Source organism: Diadema antillarum, unplaced genomic scaffold, assembly GCF_040938485.1.
Source record: "Diadema antillarum isolate AM-2024a unplaced genomic scaffold, OU_Dant_1.0 seq00000197_RagTag, whole genome shotgun sequence".
NCBI classification, from domain to species: domain Eukaryota; kingdom Metazoa; phylum Echinodermata; class Echinoidea; order Diadematoida; family Diadematidae; genus Diadema; species Diadema antillarum.
This window is the reverse complement of record NW_027271259.1, coordinates 572,306-595,692: the sequence shown is the minus strand read 5'-3', so window position 1 is coordinate 595,692 and position 23,387 is coordinate 572,306. Positions and strand designations below refer to the sequence as shown.

At 36.6% G+C, this 23,387-nt stretch overlaps 1 protein-coding gene and 1 pseudogene across 1 annotated transcript in view; both read right to left on the bottom strand.

The window, feature by feature from the left end:
* The window catches only part of LOC139728755 (choline transporter-like protein 2), a 35,116-nt gene extending 34,218 nt beyond the window's left edge, over positions 1-898 (bottom strand). Inside the window, exon 1 of the mRNA XM_071639697.1 lies at positions 771-898. Coding sequence (XP_071495798.1) covers positions 771-831 — 61 coding nt within the window. The 5' untranslated portion in view covers positions 832-898. The remainder of the gene's footprint in view (positions 1-770) is intronic.
* A 14,913-nt stretch (positions 899-15,811) lies between these two features.
* LOC139728759 (choline transporter-like protein 2) overlaps positions 15,812-23,387 on the bottom strand; it is a 90,899-nt pseudogene continuing 83,323 nt past the window's right edge.

The following is a 23,387-nucleotide window of genomic DNA, read 5'->3' as shown; positions in this document are numbered from 1 at the left end:
TTGTTAGGTAGAACTTCAGGTTGTCTTTGAAGCGCTTCTTTTGTCCTCCCACCTTACGCTTATTCCCATCAGCGAGTTCTCCATAGAAGAGCTTTTTTGGGATGCGAAAATTACTCTCAATTACTGTTACAGGGTTAGTACAGCATTACAGGGTTACACTTAATCTACAAGTTAACAGTGTGACACATATATATACACAGACACAGCCACAGTGATCACACTGTTTCAAAACGTTCTGATACAAAATTTAAAGACTTTATTGTTGTGGTAAAGAATTTGAAACATTAAAAGCACTTAGAATACTCACAAACCAAGACAGTCGCGAGCAAATCGGTGTCATTTTTACGCAGCATATTAATAGTGACATAGGCCCTACATTTTATTTTGGGTTTTTTGTATGCGCGTACATGGAGTCACTTTGAAGGGGAAATCCAACGATTTAGCAGGTTAATTCTCACGCCGTTTTCAGAGTATGTTGTGTAGTATATGAGGAGGGGTCTATATCAAGTCTTTGAGGTAAAGGGTGCATATTCTATGTAAAATAGGTAAGTTTTCATGCGCGAACTTAAGTGTCCGCAAACCCAACACCCCATCATACATGTATGATGTACAGTATGTACTGGTCACTGGTGTCTCCTTCATCGCACCGAGCGGTGCGGCGGACAAGGGCTGTAACACGGGACGCCACTGACTAGCAACCACCCCACACACTTCGTAGAAAGTGAAGTAGACTGAGCAATTACACTTCAAAGTTTGGACGGCATACTCACCATATTTCCCATCTTCTTCATCCACCAGCTTCTCCCCATCCTCCACTTTATTTTTGCCCATCGCTTGTTAATGGTATTTCTATTTTGTGATATTTTCCAGTACAAATATCCAGCAGAAATATTTGTCAATCCTTATCGTAGTTTACTGGAGATGTTGGTTTTTGCTGAGATCGCGCGGATGTTCGTGCGTGACTAGACTTTGTGTAAAGAGCGAACCTCTTTGACTTTGTGTGAGTGTGCGTACACACTAGGTGTGTGTGTGTGTGTGTATCAGTACAATGGTAAACCATGTGTGTGTGGATTATTTAAAGCCAACGATGGCTTCTACGCACAGCGGGCCGGCTGCGCTAAAATAGTGTGAGGATCTTGAAGTGGTCATCCACCACGGAGGTGGCTCTTGTTAATCCATCCGGCATCCATCACGAAAAAAATGCACGCTTCATCGAAGGATCGATTGTGCGCGTATTGTCATCGTCTGCAACCAATGACGTCACTCAACAAACTTTGGGGATTGTTGCCAATATTGTACGTAATACACTGTACAGTACTTGTCTTGTACATACTGTATCAAGAATTAAATTTCTCAGTGGGGGTTAAAATCTTCATCACAAAAGCACCATTAACCCCCGAGAGAAGCACAATGGATTTGCCAACCATGAAAATTCACTTCAGTGATTAAAATAATTTCGAACACGATTTTTAAAGTCTTGAAGAAATGAAAGACAAAGTGGCAAAACAGGATGTCCGTCGCGTAGAGGGGATTGGCACCCAAATATAAGTCGGTGGATTGAGTGACTGTAGGAATAGTATGAGATTCATATTATTCTAGTAGCACACATCAGTGAAGTGTGAGGGAAAATCGGACAACCAATGCAAAAGTTAATGAATTACGAAGTGTCGGTGCCGTCATGGCTAGATGAGAAGACTACAACAGTCACCGACGAACAACAATATAAAGAGAATTCCACAAAAATTAAGGGGTTTTCTGTTGTTGTCTTTCTTCAATGGAAGTAAGTCCTACACACTCTCTTGACTTGTTTCTTGGTCTAATGAATAGGCCCTACAAATAATAATAAGAAATAGTTACTGACACATAATGTTAAATCACCCCCACCCCCTGCATGATTTCTGAAAGAAGCATATTATCACGTCAAGTGCTCTTTCAGTACCATTGTACGCTAGAAAAGAGAAAATGTTTTCATTTTTCACATTTTAGTGATAATAATGAGCTAGCAAAAATCATTAATGATAATATCTGTGGTAGATGATGATGCTAATAATAATAATAACAATAGTAATAATGATAATAATAGGCCTAGTATTGATGGTAATAATAATGATAATAATAATAATGATAATAATAATAATAATAATAATTATTATTATTATTATTATTATCATTATTATTATTGATTATAAAATAATAATGATAATTATGATTACTATAATTATTCTTGTTATAACGATAATGATGATAATAATAGATTATAAAAACAACAATGTACTATTTGCCTAGGATAGCCGCTGTAGTGGCTACGGATAGCCCAGCCATTATTACACTAACATTACCAGTTACCTATACATTTTTACGTAAAGATAGTAACTTTACATGAAAGGGACATCTTGCCCAATGACAGAAGCCCTTGACAGGATTCGACCTTGGGACCTCCACATGGAAGTTAAAAGACTCATCCATGTATCTAGATCCTGTATGTGGATTGATGTGGTACCAGTTGTTTGTTTGTTTGTTTGGTTTTTGTTTTTTGATTTTTTACGTCAATTCTGTTATGTATTACACAAATACAAATACGCATTATGTACACTCAGCAGTGTATGTACTACTACCAGTGGTGGTAGTAGTAGTAGTAGTAGTAGTAGTATAGTAGTAATAGTAGTTAAAGTAGTAATACTGTGTAGTGTAGCAGTAGTATGGTATACAAATATAATTTGTCTAACTCTTGAGAGTTTCTGGTTAAAACTATGGGCAGAGGTGAATCCAAAAGAACTATTCACTGAGGAGTGCACCCCCGAAATGAATATAGTCTGGGTGCCAAAGGCTGAACCTTGTTTTACCGTCCACCTAATGTTTTTTTATGGTTTTACCCTATTTCGGGGGTGCTGAATCCGAATCTACATGATGCAACTCTTGCATCCTTGAGGGTTTTGAGATATTCAAGATGGCCGTCAAAATGGCCGCCCAAAACAGAAATTCCCATGTATTTCCTTCTAAATGGTGAGAAATTGAAAACAATTGATGGTTTTACCCTATTTCGAGGGTACTGAATCCAAATCTGGATGATGCAACTCTTGAATCCTTGAGGATTTTGAGATATTCAAGATGGCCACCAAAATGGCCGCCAAAACCCGGAAATTCCCATGTATTTCCTTCTAAATGATGAGAAATTGAAAACAATTGATGGTTCTAAGATATTTCGAGGGTGCTGAATCCGAATCTGGCTGATGCGACTCTTGCATCTTTGAGGATTTTGAGATATTCAAGATGGCCGCCAAAATGGCCGCCAAAACCGGAAATTCCTAGATTTCCTTCTTAATGGTGAGTAATTGAAAACAATTGATAGTTCGAAGCTATTTCGACGGTGGTGAATTCGAATCTGCATGATGCAACTCTTGCGCGCAAGATGGCCGCCAAAATGGCCGCCAAAACCGGAAATTCCCCTGCATTTCCTTCTAAATGGTGAGAAATTGACAAGCTGTTGATGGTTTTACCCTAGTTCGAGAGTGCTGGATCAGAATGTTGATAAAACTCTTGTATCCTTAAGGGTTTTGAGATAATAAAGATGGCCACCAAAATGGCCGCCAAAAATGGAAACTCACATGTAGACCCCCTTTTTCCTTCTAAATGGTGTAAAATTTAAAACAAATTGATGGTCTTACAATATTTTGAGTTTGCTGAATTTGAAGCTGCAGGATACAGCTCTTGCATCCTTGATGGTTTTGAGATGATAAAGATGGCCGCCAAAATGGCCCCCAAATAGCCTTCAAAAACGGAAATTCCCATGTAGGCCCCCTAATTCGTTCTAAATGGTGTAAAATTGAAAACAATTGATGGTTTTACCCTATTTTGAGGGTGCTGAATCCGAACCTGGTTGATGCAACTCTTGTGTTTTGGGGGTTTTGAGAATTCCAAGATGACCGCCAAAATACTACTGTCAATACTGACATTTTTGAGACCCTATTCAGCACCCTCGACATTTTTTGTTGCCATTTTTGCACCCCCTAGGGTTTTCAGATGTCCAAAATGACCGCCAAAATAATTGGCAGAAATTGAAATTCCAATGTTAATATTTTTTTTTTCTAAATGGTGAAAATTTGAAAATAAAGTGATGGTCTCACCCCATTTCGAGGGTGCTGAAGGTTTTGAGATATTTACAAATGTCCTGTATAAACGGAAATTCCTTGATATTTTCTTATAGATTGTGAAGTATTGTGCTATAACGTGAAGCGAGGGATTACAAGCAATAATCCGTATTCTTGAATTCAACTCGGTCATGTCGGTTGAGCAAATTTGTCAAATCAGCCAACAATTAATGGCATCCAAAATGACTGTCACAATGGTATTGTAATATACTGAGGTATTCCGATATGTCTCAAACGGAACTTTAACACGTGATGGAAAGAGAAAATGATATTGACATCATACTGAAACGTACAAACACAAAGATAAGACTGAATTTGTTTTCATGCACAGTTGTTATAAAGTAATGCCTGTGATAGCCAATAAGGGCTCCGCGGACTGATGTGAAGTTAATCCTTATTGGCTATAAGAGTAATATTAAGTTATGGCCTGCTGGTATTTGGTGTTGAAATTTGTCTTGTATTCTTATGAGTCTCACCGCGTACTCTTATGAAACTTGTAGCATGTTCTGATTACGTCACTAGAAATGGTTGCATCCATGACCACTATAGTAGATATCAATATAAGGGTAATTTCAAAAGCACTCTGCGTGATTATGATATTCGTAAGTACTATCAACTATTACCTTACATGTTGTCGTTTGTTTGATTTTTTTTTTTACTGCGCGTTACCTTTGATTTTTCCATCCCCTCGTGTGTATGTATATATATATATATATATATATATATATATATATATATATATGATATCGTCGCTTGGGCGACAAGACCCTGTATCTGAAATTTTAGTGAAAACGACTTTTTTGAATAAACAGTCAGATAATCAGTTAATGATGTCCTGTCCAAAGCTTAGCTGTCTTACCCCAAAAAATGAAGCTACCATGGCATGTCAAAGGAAGGGTCCTCTCATTTGTAATAGTGCTTTGGCTGCCATGTTTGTTTGCTTTTTGTTTTTGTTTTTGTTTTTCTCTCCTGAACATGTGACATTTTGTAGATACGAGGTTTGTCGCCCCATATATATATATGTACATATATATATATATATATATATATATATATCTACATCATATTGAAGAAAAATTTGAAGCAGAACAATAAAAATGTCCAACTCTTGTCTTCAACAATGTCATCAAGAACCACCAATAAAAACCAATTAACCAATGTGAGTGTTCATGGATGAAACGATTAAAACTGTTCATGGATGAAAACAGGTAAAGTTGGGAATCTCAGTAAACTTCCCTACATCACTATCACAATATGATCGAGCTGGGTATGTCTTGTCCACTGATTGTTAGAGTTCAAAACATATCCATGATAATATGTAGATGAAACAGTGTAATCTTTCAAATATTCAACCGCATCTGAAGTCTTGCAGGATTCATTCCTGTCACAGCTGTATCTTACAAACTCCAAGATATCCGGTAAAGCTGGTTTCACTGTACAGCAAGTTCAAACTGGGATGTACAATATACGTTCGTTTATCAGCAGAGTATAGTTTGGTTTAGATTTTGCCGTTGACGAAAACCTGAAATAGAGTAAAACCATCCATGTTATCAATTTCTCACCATTCTGGCGAGCATTTTGGCGGCTATCTTGAATATCTCCAAACGCTCAATGATGTAAGGGTGGTATCGTCCAGATTCGCATTCAGCACAGTGATCGAAATAGGGTAGAATCATCGATAAAATTGTTCTCAATTGCGAAACATTAAAATTGACATACGTGGAAACTTCCGGTTTTGACGGCCATTTTGAAATCGGAATAGGATAGAACCATCAATTGTTCTCAATTTTGAACCACTGAGAATGAAATACGTAGGAATTTCCGTTTTGCGGCCATTTTGGCGGCCATCTTGAATATCTCAAAATCCTCAAGGATGCAGGAGATGCAGATTCGGATTCAGCACCCTCCAAACAGGGTAAAACCATCAATTGTTTTCAATTTCTTACCATTTAGAAGGAAATACATAGGAATTTCTGGTTTTAACTGGCGGTCATTTCGGCGGCCATTTTGGCGGCCATCTTGAATATTTCAAAATCCTCAAGGAGGCAAGACTTGCATCATCCAGATTTGGATTCAGCGCTGTCAAAATAGGGTAAAACCATCAATTGTTTTCAATTTTTAACCATTAGAAAGGAATAATAGGAATTTCTGATTTGGGCAGCCATTTTGGCGGCCATCTTGAATATCTCAAAATCGTCAAGGATGCAAAAGTTCCATCATCTAGATTTGGATTCAGCACCCTCGAAATAGAGTAAAATCATCGATTGTTTTCAATTTCTCACCATTGAAAATGAAATACGTGAGAATTTCCGGTCTTGGCGGCCATTTTGGTGGCCATCTTGAATATCTCAAAATCCTCAAGGATGCCGGAGTTGCATCATCCTGATTCGGATTCAGCACCCTCCAAACAGGGTAAAACCATCAATTGTTTTCAATTTATCACCATTTAGAAGGAAATATATTGGAATTTCTGGTTTTAATTGGCAGTCATTTTGGCGGCCACTTTGGCGGCCATCTTGAATATCTCCAAACCCTCAAGGATGCAAGAGTTGCATCATCCAGATTCGGATTCAGCACCATCGAAATAGGGTAAAACTTTCAATTGTTTTCAATTTCTCACCATTTAGAAGGAAGTACATGGGAATTTCCGGTTTTGGCGACCATTTTGGCGGCCATCTTGAATATCTCAAAACCCTCAAGAATGCAAGACTTGCATTATCCAGATTCGGATTCAGCAACTTCGAAATAGGGTAAAACCATCAAATGTTCTCAATTTCTCACCATTTACAAGGAAATACATGGGAATTTCCGGTTTTGGCGGCCATTTTGGCGGCCATCTTAAATATCTCAAAACCCTCAAGGATGCATGACTTGCATCATCCAGATTCGGATTCAGCACCCTCGAAATAGGGTAAAACCATCAAAAAACATTGGGTGGACTTTAAAACAAGGTTAGGCCCAAAAAATGGCTTTGGCACCCAGACTAATACAGTAGTTCTTTTGGAGACACCGAAGCCTAAAGTTTTAACCAGAAACTCGAAATTAGGCAATTTTGTATATTTGCTTAACATTTTGGATCAAAAATTTAAACAAAAGAAGGGTAAATGGGGAAAGTGCGAAGCGAGAAGTCGTTTCGTAGTGGTGGATGCGATGCTGTGAAGGCAGCGCACGATGTCAGGCTGCTTTGTGATGTTACAACTGTTTTTTTTTTCAAAAATGTTACATTACAGAGTGACGGCGAAGATCCTCCACACACTTGGTGACGGTATGACGGTACGAAGCAATGCACAATGTCAGAATTGCATTATGAAGTCACAATTGCTTTACAAGAAGTTTTATTGATACATTTCACAGACTGACGGTACGAGCAGCGCGCAATGTCAAAATTGCTTTGTGACGTCACTATTTTTTACTAGAAAAGAGTGACGGTGCGACGCATGCAGTGCACGATGTCAGAATTGCTGTGTGACGTAACAATTGTTACATTTCACAGAGTGACAGTGTAAGAGCACAATTTCAGAAATGCTATGTGACGTCATTTTGCAAATACAGTAGTACTTTATGGAATGGAGTGTCAAACGTACCGATACTCTGATACAGCTGAAAATACCTATAATCACAAGAAGCTCTTTCAACCAATCACTAGAGGATGAATTAATAATAAGATCGATTTCATTTTTTTCAGTGATCCTCGATAGGCCCATTGGATGTAGTTCTTGTTTGCATTGCTTGCTGTATATTCTTCCAAGTTTAGTTTAGTTACATGTGTTTTATATTCCACGAAATGAAATTGATGAAAACATTACAGGACATTATCAATATCAAAATTAAACATTCATAAATGATTGAATTATGGGAAATATTTTAGCTAAATAAATGATATTTTCTATACTTCTATTATCATTATTGTAATCATTATCATTAATTCTTTATTGTTAGCATTATCGCTATTATTGCTGCTATTATTAATGCTATCATTTCATTATAACATATCATATTTACTATCGTAGTGTCTTTTTTATCATTACCAGCATTCAGCTGAGGAGATGGAAAAAAATCGATGATCTACTATGCGATGCAGAGAAGTGATATATCACACAAAATAATTATATGTTGACATCTTGTGGATGTGATGAAACAGCATACTTTGGCTTCTCATCGAATGCAAAGTTGTTGAGTCTTTTATAATATATGAGTCCGTATCATTTCTATGTATTATTCATGGGCGTGGGGGAGGGGCGTTCGCACCCCTTCAGACTCTACAAAAAAAAAGTCACTTTGCTCCCTCGCATGCGCGCGTTTAAGAGACTTTTTTTCAGCTGAAGAAACCCGGAAGCAGAATCAGAAAGTTGCATTGAAGGCCTTTTTTTTAATGTATTTATTTATTTATTTTTTTGCTTGTTAGCTGTTGAAACTCGGAAGTGGAACCAGAAATATGAATTTTTTTTGTATTGTCTTTTTATTTATTGTCGTTATCATCATCATTATTGTTGTTGCTGTATTTCATATCAACAGGAGCGAGTTAGCAACATTATCCTTACAATTAATGATATCAATTTTATTGACATCGTCAAAATATCTTTGGTAGCAAACAATATGAGACAGAATGGTCTGTCTGTAAGACTTTTGACATGGTTTGGAAGTGCGTCAAACTTGCCAAATAAAGCACTTAGCACTAAATAGATTAACAGTTTGATAATGTACCAATGACCACTAATTGTTATACGTATACAGACGGGTGCACAAAACCTTTTATCTACTTTATCGCAGTCCCTATTAAAAAAAAGCACACACACACACACACACACACACACACACATTTTTATGTATCAATAGTTTACAGCTGTAAAACATAAAATGAGTGAGTTAAAATATCCAGAACGCCTATATACTTTGCAATTCGTAGTCTGAGATACATGTACATGCAAACTTGTGCTTGGAAATAAGACGGTATGTTTACTGTGCAATATATTTTCGCATGCAAGTTTATACAGCACAACACAGAAGCGACTGTCATGCAGGTAGCATACCCAAGCTAGGATCGTACTGCCACTCGGGTTCCTTGCATCCGCTGTATTCGACCGCATCGAATCTGTTGAACTCTACCAGGTTCGTTTTGTCTGTGATAGGCGAACGAGACCGTGATCGAGTTCCCTTCTTCCTCCCCATCGTCCAAGCATTCGTGATCGTGATTGACGGAAAAACGCACCAAGAAGAAGCCGATAGACACCGATATACAGGAGAGGGAACTTCAAACCCAGGCGAAGTTTTTTTTTTTCCTTCTTTTTTTTGTCTTTCTTTTTCCTTGTCTTCACATGTTTGTCACCTCGTAAGCAAAGTGCGTTAAGGAAACTTTATAAGTATCGTCACTGGCCACTTTTAGTTTATCCTGATTATGATCCAGTGATTCCAACACTTAAAGATCTTGTGTTAGTGAAGATGCCATGCAGTATTTTCTCTTGAAGGAAAACACTTCCTCTGTTGCAACCAAATCACTTTCACGCTCACTGCGCTCGTTCAACAGGATTTCTTTGTTACTGTCTTTCTATTGAGGCTATGTTTACATACATTACCATGATAACGCTTCATTTCAACAGTAAAGCAGAAGGTTGGTAAACTGCTTGCTTCTTGTAATTCTCGGGAGTTACAATAACATGGACCTACGGAAGACACTAGGAGACAAACCAAATTTGCTTTTAACTGCTTTCCAAACTTTTTTTTTTCACTCGCTGACAATATCTGTCTTGAGATATGGAAAAAAATCAGGAAGTCACAATTTTAGCTAACCATTAAGCTATTCTCGAGCCTAAACCATGAGCGTCTGATTTGGAAAATGACACACGAACCTTATCAAGATCAATTCTCAAGAGCCGAGAGAAAAATTGTGTGAACAGCACAGGAAAACAGCGAAGAGAGATAGAGAAAGGGGTGGATAGAGAGAGAGGGAGGGGGATGGAGAGTTTATGTGCATGTGTGTGTGTGTGTGTGTGTGTGTGTGTGTGTGTGTGTGTGTGTGTGTGTGTGTGTGTGTGTGTGTGTGTGTGTGTGTGTGTGTGTGTGTTGCGTTTGTCTCGGGAGAGAGTGCGGACGAGAGAGGATGAAACGGGAGGGGTGAAGAGAGGAGGGGAGGGGTGCATGGGAGATGAGGGAGGGGCACAATATATAGACGTTGCTGGGAAGAGGGAGCGAGAGAACCATGGGTATTCAGAGGAAACTGTGTTTGTGTGGATGGGGAGTGTCTGTACTGCGTGAAAGTGTGTGTATTTACACAATGCGTTTTACATTTTCCATGTACAAACTATTTATATATGTGCATATTGTTATTATTATTATTATTATTGTCATTATCATTATTATCATCATCATCATTATTATTATCATTAAATTATCATTATCATCATCATAATCATTGATTTGTTTATCAATTTATTTGCCCACATTACACAATTGCAGAATAACATAAATACAGGGGTGTACATGTATATTATGAAATGTAAGGGAAAGACACATGGGTCAGGGCTCACAAAAGTAAAATTTTTTACAATTACCCGGGGGGCATACATGAGTCCTCATGTGTCACTCCGTATCACATAATGTAGATGTTTATTATATCAAATTTGACTCATCATAATTATCAGTAAAACAAAGAGTAAGAAATCATTCAACTACATTAATCATGCCATTCTGCAAAATGTACATGCATTCTGTGAATAAATCAAAATCAAAATCAAATTAAATCAAATCAAAATCAAAAGTGTAACAGAAGCACACCCATACCCATAATACTGGCCAGATTGTACGGTGTTATTATTATTATCATTATTCACTTTGTGTGTCTGTGAGTTTGGGTCATGTATGGCAAAAATGACAGGGTATATTATGTTCTTGTTTAATGGTGGAGTGGCGATGTTTTAAAAGGAATGCTAGACCAGTTCAAAGTTAGTCCAAAAACAAAGATTTAAAAATTTACAAGGACAACAGTATAAATTTGATCAAAATCGGATCAAAAGTGATGAAATAAATTTTACAGACGGCATGTTAATTTTTGCAAAACAGTAGAAATTGCCTCGAACTGTGTGAACAGTATACGTTCATATACGAATAGGCAAATGAGTGAGCTAATCTATATTCTTGATTGCTTGCTTTAAAAAAAAAGTGTGTTGAAATTTCCATTTTGCTTTTAGGAAAGTGTAAAACATGTTAGTCCTGCCTGAGTAACCTCAAAATAATGATCGCAGTGATTTAAGACTGGCGCATATCAAGCAACTGAACTGAAAACTGTAAATTTCAAGATTTGGGTATATAAACTATATGGCAGGTTGTGAGCTGATGACACCATCCACTCAATAATATCAACATTCGTCTCGACTGCTCAAGAAGTGTTTTGTGAATAATAGCGAAACTTCCTCATTTCATATCTTCCTTTAATTTTCATTCGTTTTTGGTCAAATTTTCACTGATGTCTTTGTGAAATGTCACTCTTTCTTTTCAGAATACAATTGTAAATCTTAACTGGTCCGGTCGAATTCCTCTTACCATTTGCAGTTGAAACAAAAAAGCCAGAGTTAGTGCTTCAAAATAGTCTTAAACTGTGAGTTAAGAATAGAAACAACCAATGTAAAAATGTTAATAAGTATAAACAATGTTAAGTATTGTTAGATATGCAGAATGTGAACAATAGCTATAATGAACTTGTTTCTAGACTAAACCGTCTATACAGTTATGGTGTATTCAGAAAAATAGTGATATCTCCTTATATTTTAGGCTTTATTGCGAAATTTGTATATGGTAGGATGATTTGTAATACAACTTACTGACCTACACATATGCAGCATTAAATGTGATAACTCAAACATTATGTTTTCAAATGACTGTTCCAAATGGTAAACAATACCTTAAAGTCACGAAGAAGATATGAGGGACTGCCAATTACTGAGTATCACAAAACAATGTGAAGAAAGAATCACACCTGAATTCCATTGCAAAGACATATCATTGTACATACTAATTAGCCACCTGGATACTTCCACGGTACGGTATCCTTAGTGTACGTCTAGATTGAGAAGAACGACTGAACATTAAAAAAACCAACAACAACTGTGGAGTAATAAGTTTCCAATTCACAAAAGAACAACTATCTATTTAATCAGTTGCCATTTCTATAAACAAAACAAAATTAAAGCATGTTAGTCTTACCGTAGGGGCTTTTCTCTTCCTCCGTATCCTTGGGCAGCAAGTGCTGTCGCATTTCGGCATCGCTTGAAGTAGTGGCCATTATTGCTCACATTAAAAACTTGAATTATATTATGAACGAAAACTAGGTATAGTTTACCTTTAAGTCCCTAGAGAGAAATAAATCGCCGAGGGGGAGAGCGGGTGACTTGGCAATAACAATGACTTCTCCTAAAAAACTGGCGTTGTTGCGACCTCTGCGACCTCATCAGTTTGATTTATCATACCATCTTAAAGAATGTTCGCTTTGGCATTAACTGATGATACATACATACATAGGCCTACATCCTTATCTATTCTGAGAGTGCAACCCCAGCGATACAACGCCATGTATACGTGTGATAACGTTATACCTGCTAATTGCTGATCCAGCTGTGAGTGCTATAAATCAATGCGGGAAACAAACTGATCTCGACAAATTAGTGAACATCTGCGGGCGATATTTGATCTGTAAACGACGTATAAAATATCGAAGAATGGTATCAGGAGAGCTGGGCGAGAGGAGAGGACAGGAGGGGGGGGGGTAGAAACATGGAAGGAGAGCGGTATAGTGGGAGAGAGGGAGAGGGGATGAGAGTGAAGGGGACGCAACAGGGAGGGGAACTGCTGTCATAACAACGGGAGAACGGGAGGGATAGGAGGGATGGGAGGGGCGGGGACGGGGAGGGGTGGGGACGGGGAGGGGAAGGGGCAGTGCATGGGAGAGCATGAAGGGGGAAGTAGAAGAATAGGAAGGAAACGGCGAATGGTGAAAGAGAATGGGGAGGGGGAGGAGGCGAGTTGGAGGATGTTGCTACGACAAAAGGAAAGGAATAGTGAGGAGTCCAACCCTGTCATAAAGGACATTTTTTATTGCATTGATAGGGATGGACTGACACAGAGGTATAAACTGTACATTGTGATGTGAAACGCATCAGTGGGAAATAATGGCAAGCAAAATGATTTAAAACTGGGACTTCCACGCGGAGTAGATGTCGAATTATCGTGTCTGTTCTATCCGCAAACTTGACAGTCATGCAGGCTAGAAGCAAGGTAAAAATACCAGACATCGGAAAAAGTTAAAAATTCAGGTAAAAAGTAAGTACATATATATATATATATATATATATATATATATATATATATATATATATACATATACATACATGCATACATACATACATATACATGCATACATACATACATACATACATACACACACATTCAACATACACGCACACATGCATACACACATACTATAATGTATACACACATATTTCACAAATAAATATGTATACGTACACACATAATCATTGTGGATGGACAGACGGATGTAGGCCTATGTATATAGGGTTATATGTTAATGAATGAAAGACATACAAAGACATAGAGGAGCAAATATAACCCGTGTCCGTCCATGAATCAATGAATCATAGGCCTACGGTCTTGGAGAGAAGCGACTGTGGCCAATCAGCATATAAACATGACTGCAATAATGTATCGGCAAGCTGATGGGAAGAGTACTGCAATGACTTGCAGAGGCTATTATAACAATTCTCTCAAGCGTAATGAAGTCTATCGAAATATCAATCTAATTTGCTGAAATATGAACGGTCTATGATTGCACAAGAAATAGAAATATATCTAAATTATCCTTTGGTACTAAAGTGTTTGTTTTTTAAATTGGTTTCACCACGTAATAATATCCAGAAGAGATAAAGGGGCAGCAGGATATGAGGGACGTGACAAACGTTTTATTAGAGATCAATCTTTATGAATGTCTGTTAATGTCTGACGTCAGTGTCATAAATTATCTCAACGTGACGACAATATAGCATGAAAAGGTCTGACGAGAAGCGGGAAAGCAACTTTTCGTCTGCAGAGATGTAAAACAACACAACAACAAAAAGTACAGAATGAAGCAACAGCATCAGTTACAGCAGTGTATTTGCGTACATGAATAATGAAATATCATTGCTCATCATAATGTCATTATTAGAGTGTTCTCACTTGCAGAGTTATTGTAAGTTGAATATTGTTACAAACTGAAAGTCACTAAGAATGAGCTCGATTGCACGGTTAAATGATGATGATGATGATGATGATGATGATGATGATGATGATGATGAAGAAGAAGATGAGTAAAAGTTGGGTCCCACCGTTTATTAAAAAGACCACTTTGTTCTGGATATCTCAGCCATTATGGATGTTCAAAGATGATTTTTATCAAATAAACTTTGAATTCCTCTCAGAAGTATTGTATGCTCTCTAATATTTCAACTAAGTGGTTTTAAATAATCTCGCAAAAAAAAAAGTTCAAATCTGAATCCCCATCTCAAACGAAACTATGCCATCCCTTTAAACTTACTAAGAGCGATGGGATACCAATCTAATCATCTCTGACGCATGCACTTTCGTGTTACAGTCGTGAAACTTTTCCTGCTAAATTGAATATTAGGCTCAGTGCTGCTCGTGTTGCTTGGTCAATGATTTCAATAAAAGGCACTTATTAATTTTGTATGACTAACGGCTGTCTACCGATTTAGATGATAATAGCGGATGAGTGCATCGTCTGATCCATTGGATAGTGCCGGTCGACAGTTCTACTGCACAAGGAACACTATAGAAATGTTGTTCTGTATATAGAGCGTGGGAATATCCATGGTATGATCTTGAATAAATTTTCGGGATGAACAGTGTGTAAAGGGGCTGATAAGTAATGTTTCAAGAAAGGCGCTGGACAAGCGTACCGAAGTGATGTCACACAGTCTTTTGTTATAGCTTGAGTTGGAAATGTGAGCATGGTTTTGATATCAACAACAGTGTTCACATACGTATATTCGGGCCACGTGAGTTTTGTTTTGTTTTGTTTTTTTCTCCAAGAACCAGTTTTCATTGCGATGAATGGATACCACACTTTGGTATTCTTTTAAGGAAGCGGAATGAAGTTGGAGTGTAAGTGGTAAGAAGGAGTTTGAAAAAAAAAAAAAGTTCTGGATTATATTGTGAAGAAATAAGGGAAATGGAAGGAGGATGCAAAACACACACACACACACACACACACACACACACACACATGCATGCAAAATACATTAATCTGGCTTTCCAATGAGTTTCACTATTAAGCAATCTTCGTTCCACTGTATACTGTCTCTTACCAAAAGAAAATTCACCATGTACCATTTAATATTCCTGTAGTATTTTGTTAGTATACCCAATGTCACAAGAAAATTACAGGAGCATGATCAATTATTAATTTTTTTTTTATTTGCTGCGAACTGGTGCCTCTAGCTAATACAAGACAACTCTCATTCTTGACCCCAAGAAAAAGAAATCTTTGTAATTCCCCGAAGGATATACCTAAAGTGAGGACAAAAAAAAAAAAGCTGCAACAAGACAAATGCCTTTCATATATCATTGACTTTAATCATTATATAAAATCAAATCTTTACTGACATTTATATATAATTAACAAGAAATATAAAAGTGTATCACAATAACCAGTGTAAAAATATACCATCATTATCTTCTAACATTCATGTCAACATTTACTGGACAAGTCTATAAAAGGATTTTCATAACTTTATGTGCTCTACGAGATTTGAGTTTGTGTACCAGAAAAAATGAAATACATGTTTCTAAATCTACATCATATCAAAATCAGTACTAGAAATTTACTGTAAGAGTGCATTAAGGCAATCATACATACTTTCAATAACTTTCTCAACATCATATGGAATGACAAACATGGAATGCTTCTGTATCTTATTGTGAACTTACATTTCTGACTTTAAAAAAAAAAAATGAATGCAGTTTTTTCCACAAAAGGCGAGAAGAATTTTATAAGTCCTGTCCAAGTCATATACCAATTCCATCAGTCGAGATTGAGATTAACAGTGACATTTAAAGATTCAGAACCCATTGTAATTACAAACTCCTCAAAAGCTGATTTCTGTCCCATGTGCATCATTAAAGGTCAAGTCCACCTTCATATACATGTGGAATGAGTAAATGCGGCAATATTATCAGAACACATGAGTGAAAGTTTTGGAAAAATCGCACAATCTATTCACAAGTTATGAATTTTTAAAGTGTCTGCGCAGTCACTGCTGGATGAGAAGACCACCACAGTGTATGATGTCACATGCGTACAAGGAGAATTCCACAGTTTTATTTTTTGAAAAAAGTGCATATTTCTTCGACTTGTCGCTGACATATGCTAAGGGTAGATTATTCCCCCTGCCTTCTTAAAGAGGCAAGTCAAGCATTCTTTTATTTTGCAAGAAAAGTGAAAATTTGTTGAATTTTCTTTGTTTTCTTTATATCATTGAACACATGACATCACAGGCTGTAGTAGTCTTCTTATCCAGCAGTGAATGAGCAGAAACTTCAAGAATTTAAAACTTTTGAACAGGTTGCCCAATTTTCCTCAAACCCTCACTGATGTGTTCTATTAATATTGCTGCATTCACTCAATCCACATGTCTATGAAGGTGGACTTGTCCTTTAAAAAAGTGATTGATCATCCTATTCATTTGACCACTTCAAAAGACTCAATCATCTTTGCCCTTCCTTGTCAACTTGTCATATTTCCTTTGCCAATGTTGTGTGCAGATTCGACAACCCAGTTTCAAGAAAGAAAAGGTGCAGAAAGGTGGTGGCCAGACAAGGAAGTCAAATCAGCCAAAATAATAATAATGATAATAATTATGATAGTAATAACAATAAAGCCAACTTTGCATGAGTGGAATCTAATGGGACTGGAGGATAAACCTAGGCAATGTTCTAGTTGTATGCGTGATGTAATATCAGCACACTGTTTCCCTAATTGGTTCTGGAAACATACACCTGGTAGTTTGAAGTCACAGAAATTTGACATGATCAGGATTGACAGAGAGCAGACTGGACTGCATCGACAGGCAGCGGAACTTTGGTTGTCATGACAACCGTCTCCACTACCTCATGAATACACTGACGTCATCGCATATCATCTTCCTAAAGAATACATCTACATGTATTCATATAGTAAAGATTATTGACAGCTGACAAGGATTATCCCGGAAGTCTTGTTGGTAGAGAAACAGGAGAGAGTCAAGCATCCAAGCTGCACATTCATTTCATTCTCAGCATTTATCTGACCATCACTTTGATAGACCAACAATGCTGTCGTAGCATATACACAACTACTTAATAAATATATATAGTTTTTGGACAGATGAAAGAGAATACACTGTCAATATTGATATACCTGTAAAACATGCATTGTGATATCATAGGAGATTCAAAATGTGCTCCTTGCAATTCATGAGCAATGTTCATTAATCTGACAATGAAAAAAAAAAGATTCGTTGATCTGAAAATGAAAAGATATGTACACATAAACCTTCCAAATTATGAACCTTAATAGATTATAGGATCAACAAAACTTTGGAATAACTAACCTTTTTTTTCAGATTAATGAACCTTTAGAATAACAAACCTTCAGAATAAAGAACTGTAACTGCAAAAAATATGGTTCCATTCAGCTGATGCACAAAGCACATGGAGGGATTACATTATGAATAGAATTGCTAGATATTAGAAAAACTAGATTAGGAATTTGTTTTTGGATGTGAGTGGACAAGGGTTATACAATGTACAAAGGCACTGCCAGAAAGACACGTTCACATTAATCACCAAGCTATATTACATATGTGACAATATAGAGTAAGTATCTGTGTTTGGACTTGTGTAGCCATGGTTGAGCAAGGCACTGCCCAGAAGGCACGTTCACATTTATCACCAATCTAAATGACAAACATACATATCTATGAAGATGTCATCATCGCTGGATTTCTCAAAATCAATAAGCCGTATGTTATGCCACAAAGTAGAATACAGAGAAAAACAATCTATTACACACAATATCAAGACAGGATATCAAATGTTGTGAAGCAGAAGGACCTTAGCTTGTGGAGTTGCTCCCTTCTGCTTTCCAAACAACACTGCATAAAACTGATCAACATTTCAATCTTATTTCACACACAATAGTACAATGTGCTTGGAGAACTTTCAGCCTGAATCAATTTGAATCCATATTTTCAAGTACCTAGTCTACATCAGTCATATTACAGTTGTTTCTCAGCAGGGGGAAAAAGACAGCCTCTATTGTTTCATAAACATCTCTATGATTCAGCACGATTACATCTCCATCACCATGAAAGACACACATTTTGATCAAAATTTTGATATATCAGTGTAAATTCATTGAAGTACTCACAATCACAAAGACACACATACATACACACACATGATATATACGTACATGTATACGGTATTATCAGGGACGGATCCAGGAATTTTGTAAAAGGGGGGGGGGGGGGGGGGTGTGCAACTAATATTTCTGGTGCCACTTCCGGGTTTCAATTCATTTTTTTCTTTTTATTTCTTTTGTTTTTAACGTAAAATAAAGGAGGGGGGCGTGCGCCGGTTGTACCCCCCTCTGGATCCGCCACTGTTATACATAATATAGATCTGGATAAAGCTTTCACATTTTTTTTTTTCTGTTCTTTTGTTTTTTGGGGATAAAAAATAATGTATCCTTTATACATCAAATTTGTTGAAATTTAATATGTGGTCACTTGAGTCATCTCATTCAATTTATGCACAGAGGAACAAGAATGCTTCAAGTCAGCCTTATTACCCTCAACAGGCACTTCAAATACAATTATATTTCTGTCTCCTTATTTCATACTGCATTCTCTTTAAACCATTTCATCCTATTATTTTAATCTACTTTATTCTTTAAATTGAGGCTACTTTACTTTAGATTATGTTCCAGTTATTCAACAATACTGCCCTACTTTGGCAAAAGGAAGCAAGTGACATACCATCCGAATTTGAGTTATTGATGTTTTCATAATTCACATAATGAGCTCTTCTTCCAGGCCAAAGTTCATGCAGAAATACTCATCCTACTAAGAGATAAATTAGATAAGACAACATGATAGTCCATTGACGTCAGTGTAAATGACAGACACATTTTGCTCTTTTACGCGAATTGTCACTTTTGTCACTTGCTTCCTTTTGCCAAAGTAGGGCAGAATAATTTTCTTGCTCAGTGGAAACAGCAGCAATTGAGACCTAAAAATAAACAATGATGTCATACACTTTAGGGAATGTTTCAGCATGCTATGTCAAAACTTGTGACTTACTCACTGATTGGCCGAGAGACAAAATGTCAGCTGTCTATGTGGATGTGTGTATGCAGATGTGGATCTGTGTTGATAAACAGTGCTGCATGGGAATTCAGTACTAAAAAAAAATTACAAATCAAAACACTGCCCTCTGTGGTGATGAACTGTCAATGTAAGATACACAGTGTTCACTACAAATGCAGTTTTATTTCAGCTGATATGAATACATCTGAATTTAAAAATCTTCCACTGCTTTGTATGTTTGTATGACTTAGTATCATGTGAAAGCAATGAACTGTTTCTTGTCCTGCCAAAATGTGCACGAAATCTAATTCTAAATGATGTTTCCATGAATGATCATTATCATATGCCATTAGAGGAAGAATATTAGGAGCAACCAGATTTTTGTCTGTTGTTGTTTTTTGTTCTAAGCTTTTATAGTAGCTTTTATGGGAAAAAATAAACATCAATATACATCAACATGCTTTTGCTTGAAAGGGAGATCCTTATATTCTAGAGGGGCATGAAGAGCCTATAATGTCTAAACTCTTCCAGAAACAGCGTGATAAAGCAATTATGAAATTTGTGAGGAGATCCAAAGATTGTATGAAGAAGTTTCCTGGCAAAGGGGGAGAGCTGTAAACTCAAATGCTGTATACAACACTGAGATGTTTTCAGTGAAATCACTACTTTCTTCAAGAGAATGTTGGAGATAATAGTTATGATTCCAGATCAACACAAGACTTTCCTAACGATTAAATCCCTCTCTTTCCTTTCCACATGCAACAATCGTCACATTTGTACAAAATGTGCAAAATAACATTCATATTAGGTTACTCAGTGTTTCTATGTAGGACACCTACACTACAAATGAAAAAAATGATATATGTCTATCTAAAAGAGAAAAAGCTGTGAAAAAAATATTTCATAAACAAAGTTTTATACTCTGTGCCTACGCCAAGAAACCACACTACATTATGCCATTTCAATGATAGAAAAATCACGCAAAAACCTAGATCTACTGAGTAAGCATTATCAATCATCCATCAAAAAGGATTGCACAAAATGTTTGATATTTCGTGTCACAACTACATTTCTGTAAGTGTAAAATACTAATACAAATGTGTAAAAGTGTGTTTGTGAAATGTGTTTACAAATATAGCATGCCTGTGAATAATTACAAGTTTTCTCAAATATGAAGGCAACCCACTAAAAATACTGATTATGTAATACTATATGTACATTATATAATACTATATGTACATTATATATTCCCACCAGTTTCACAACCTTTAAAGTACAAAAAAAAAAAACTCACACAAAAACTATGGACCAGATTATGGATATACTGATAATATCCCAAGACACAATCTGTATTTTGACAATAACATCCTCTCACACACCTGTCTGTATAAAATCTAATGCTTTCAAAACACATTTTGATATCATGGAGGATAAATTTCTGAACTTACTGTCAATCTTGGCTGACTAAGCTGTTGCGTGATGATATTAAAATGCAAGAAAACACACTCCTGTACACAACAAAATTGAGAAATTTCTCCAGGTTCTACTGCTTTACAAACTGATAGCAGTAGTAGTAGTAGTAGTGGCAGTAATAGTAGTAGCATGTCATTCCATGCAGATCAGATTTCTCAACATTGTTAACAGTGCCTTTAACATTGAGGAGAGCACTGGAGTTCTTACCTGTATGAGACATTGTAACTTAGATGGGATGAGATGGATTAGAATGTAGGCCTATCTCTTTGATTTTCTTCAAACATAATCATACATATAATTAACAATTTCTCAAACATAGAATACTGCTTTTAATACAAAGACATGGTTCTGACTAGTCAAGAAGGTCATGGGTGTGTTGCCATAGATTCGGAATTCCTGGACTAAAGTCCATCATGTGTTGTTTCCAGTAGTTCCCCTACCAGGCTGACACTGGGTCTACAGTGTTGTTCTGAATATGGAAACAAGTTAGATATATTTTTTTAAATGTGCATACAAACGATTATGAAAAACAGGTGAAACAAAACAAAAAAGTCCTATGGGATATATTAAAGTTTTTTTCATCTCCATTATGCTAGGTACTTAGATATGATTATTCAAAAGTTCAATCTATTAAACTTCTTAAACTCTAAATTTCCAGGTTGATTTGACAAAACATATTCCATGTCCAAAAACTGCTTGCATGTTGATAGAACAAGTTTTTCTACCTGTTAAACACTGGCAAAGTTGATGATTCGACTGACAAATTAAGAAAGCTAAAAATTAGAAAAAATACTAACATAGAATTGTCAATATTCTGTAATTTCAGGCAACTTCTTGTTACGTTTTACACACACAAGCGCTCTGATTAAAAAAGAGCAAAGCAATACTTTCCATGAAAACTTTGAAATAAATGAACAGCAGCTACTTTTTTGAACAGCAATTTCACACAGCAAAGAAGCAGTTTATAATGAAATTTACAAGTTGTAATTCTTGTCAACAACACAATACACTTGTGCAAGGTTACAAGCAGCCACGTACAGTATGTATAAATATGACTAAAATTTGCAACAAAAAAAAGCAGTACCATTCTAAAAATCTGATTTAATACATCACGCTGTTTGGAAATCTTCACATCTGTAAGTACTGCAATACAAATATATTCCTTGTTGCTTTAATATATTCTGATTTATAAAATATAGCCTTCATTATAATTATGAGGTATAGTGCGGGTTGACAAAGACAAAAAAAGCACGCACATATAGCAAACATACCAAATATTGTACACACAATCGGAATATTCATGAGCTGGTTATGGAGCAGGATTACATGAGATTCTTTCAAGACGGACAAACCATCATTCATGCACTAAAAATGTAGAGAAAAATGGACAATGTCACTGGAGCAGTTTTAGGAACATCACCGGTGACGGCTTGAAAGATGCTTCCACATCCAGTTGCCATGGTGATGGATGCAATTCTGTATGTAAATTGGAAGAGGTCAGATTGGGCCTGTGGCTGGGGAAGGCAGTGGTCTGCTGCAAACGCTCTGTTTTTGTGGTCAGTACTCAAAGTATCCTGGTCTGCACAGAGTCATCGTAATCCGTACGCAGGAGGTTAATGGTGCGTATCAAATGGTTCCTTCCAGAATAAAATCAAACTGCTGTGAAGCACAATTTATGTGTGTCTAGATGCAAAGTGTGGGTGATCATGAGTAAGGACTGCAAAGGTGTGTCCACAAAAAAATAAATGATTTTAAAAAGACCCCAAAGAAAATGCAGAATGGGCATGAGACTGTAAAGCTACAACATCATATTTCATGTTTCATGCTTCAGTTTGTCACATGAAATAACCCCGTCGCATTACAAAAGCAAAGGCAGTAATGGTTTCATTAAGCATTAGTATCAATTTTTCCCTCATTTTCTTTTTTCTTCTAAAAATCAACATATCTTTCTCTTTTATCTCTCTCTCCCTTGAATTACTCAACATATTTAATTCATTATCTACCTCTATCTCTTTTTCTCCAATATCTCTCTTTCTCCCTCTCCTTCTCCCAATCTTCTAATCCATAAATAGTTTGGGGTGTGGCATATAATTTCTCATCTCTCAAACTCTCTATATTAAGGTGTCTCGATCTCCATCTATTTCATACTGCATCTCTTATCACTAATTCTCTGTCTCTTTTTGCACTGCAAAGCAGCATGCTCAAGTTCTTGCAGTTTTTTTTAAAAGCAATTCATCGTTTGAGAGGAAGATGCGTGGTGTGGTGAGAATTAATGCAAACAGGAGGATGGTCAGACACCAAAGATGATGATGGCAGACACCAAGGATGATGATGGTCAAGACACCACTGTGTCCTA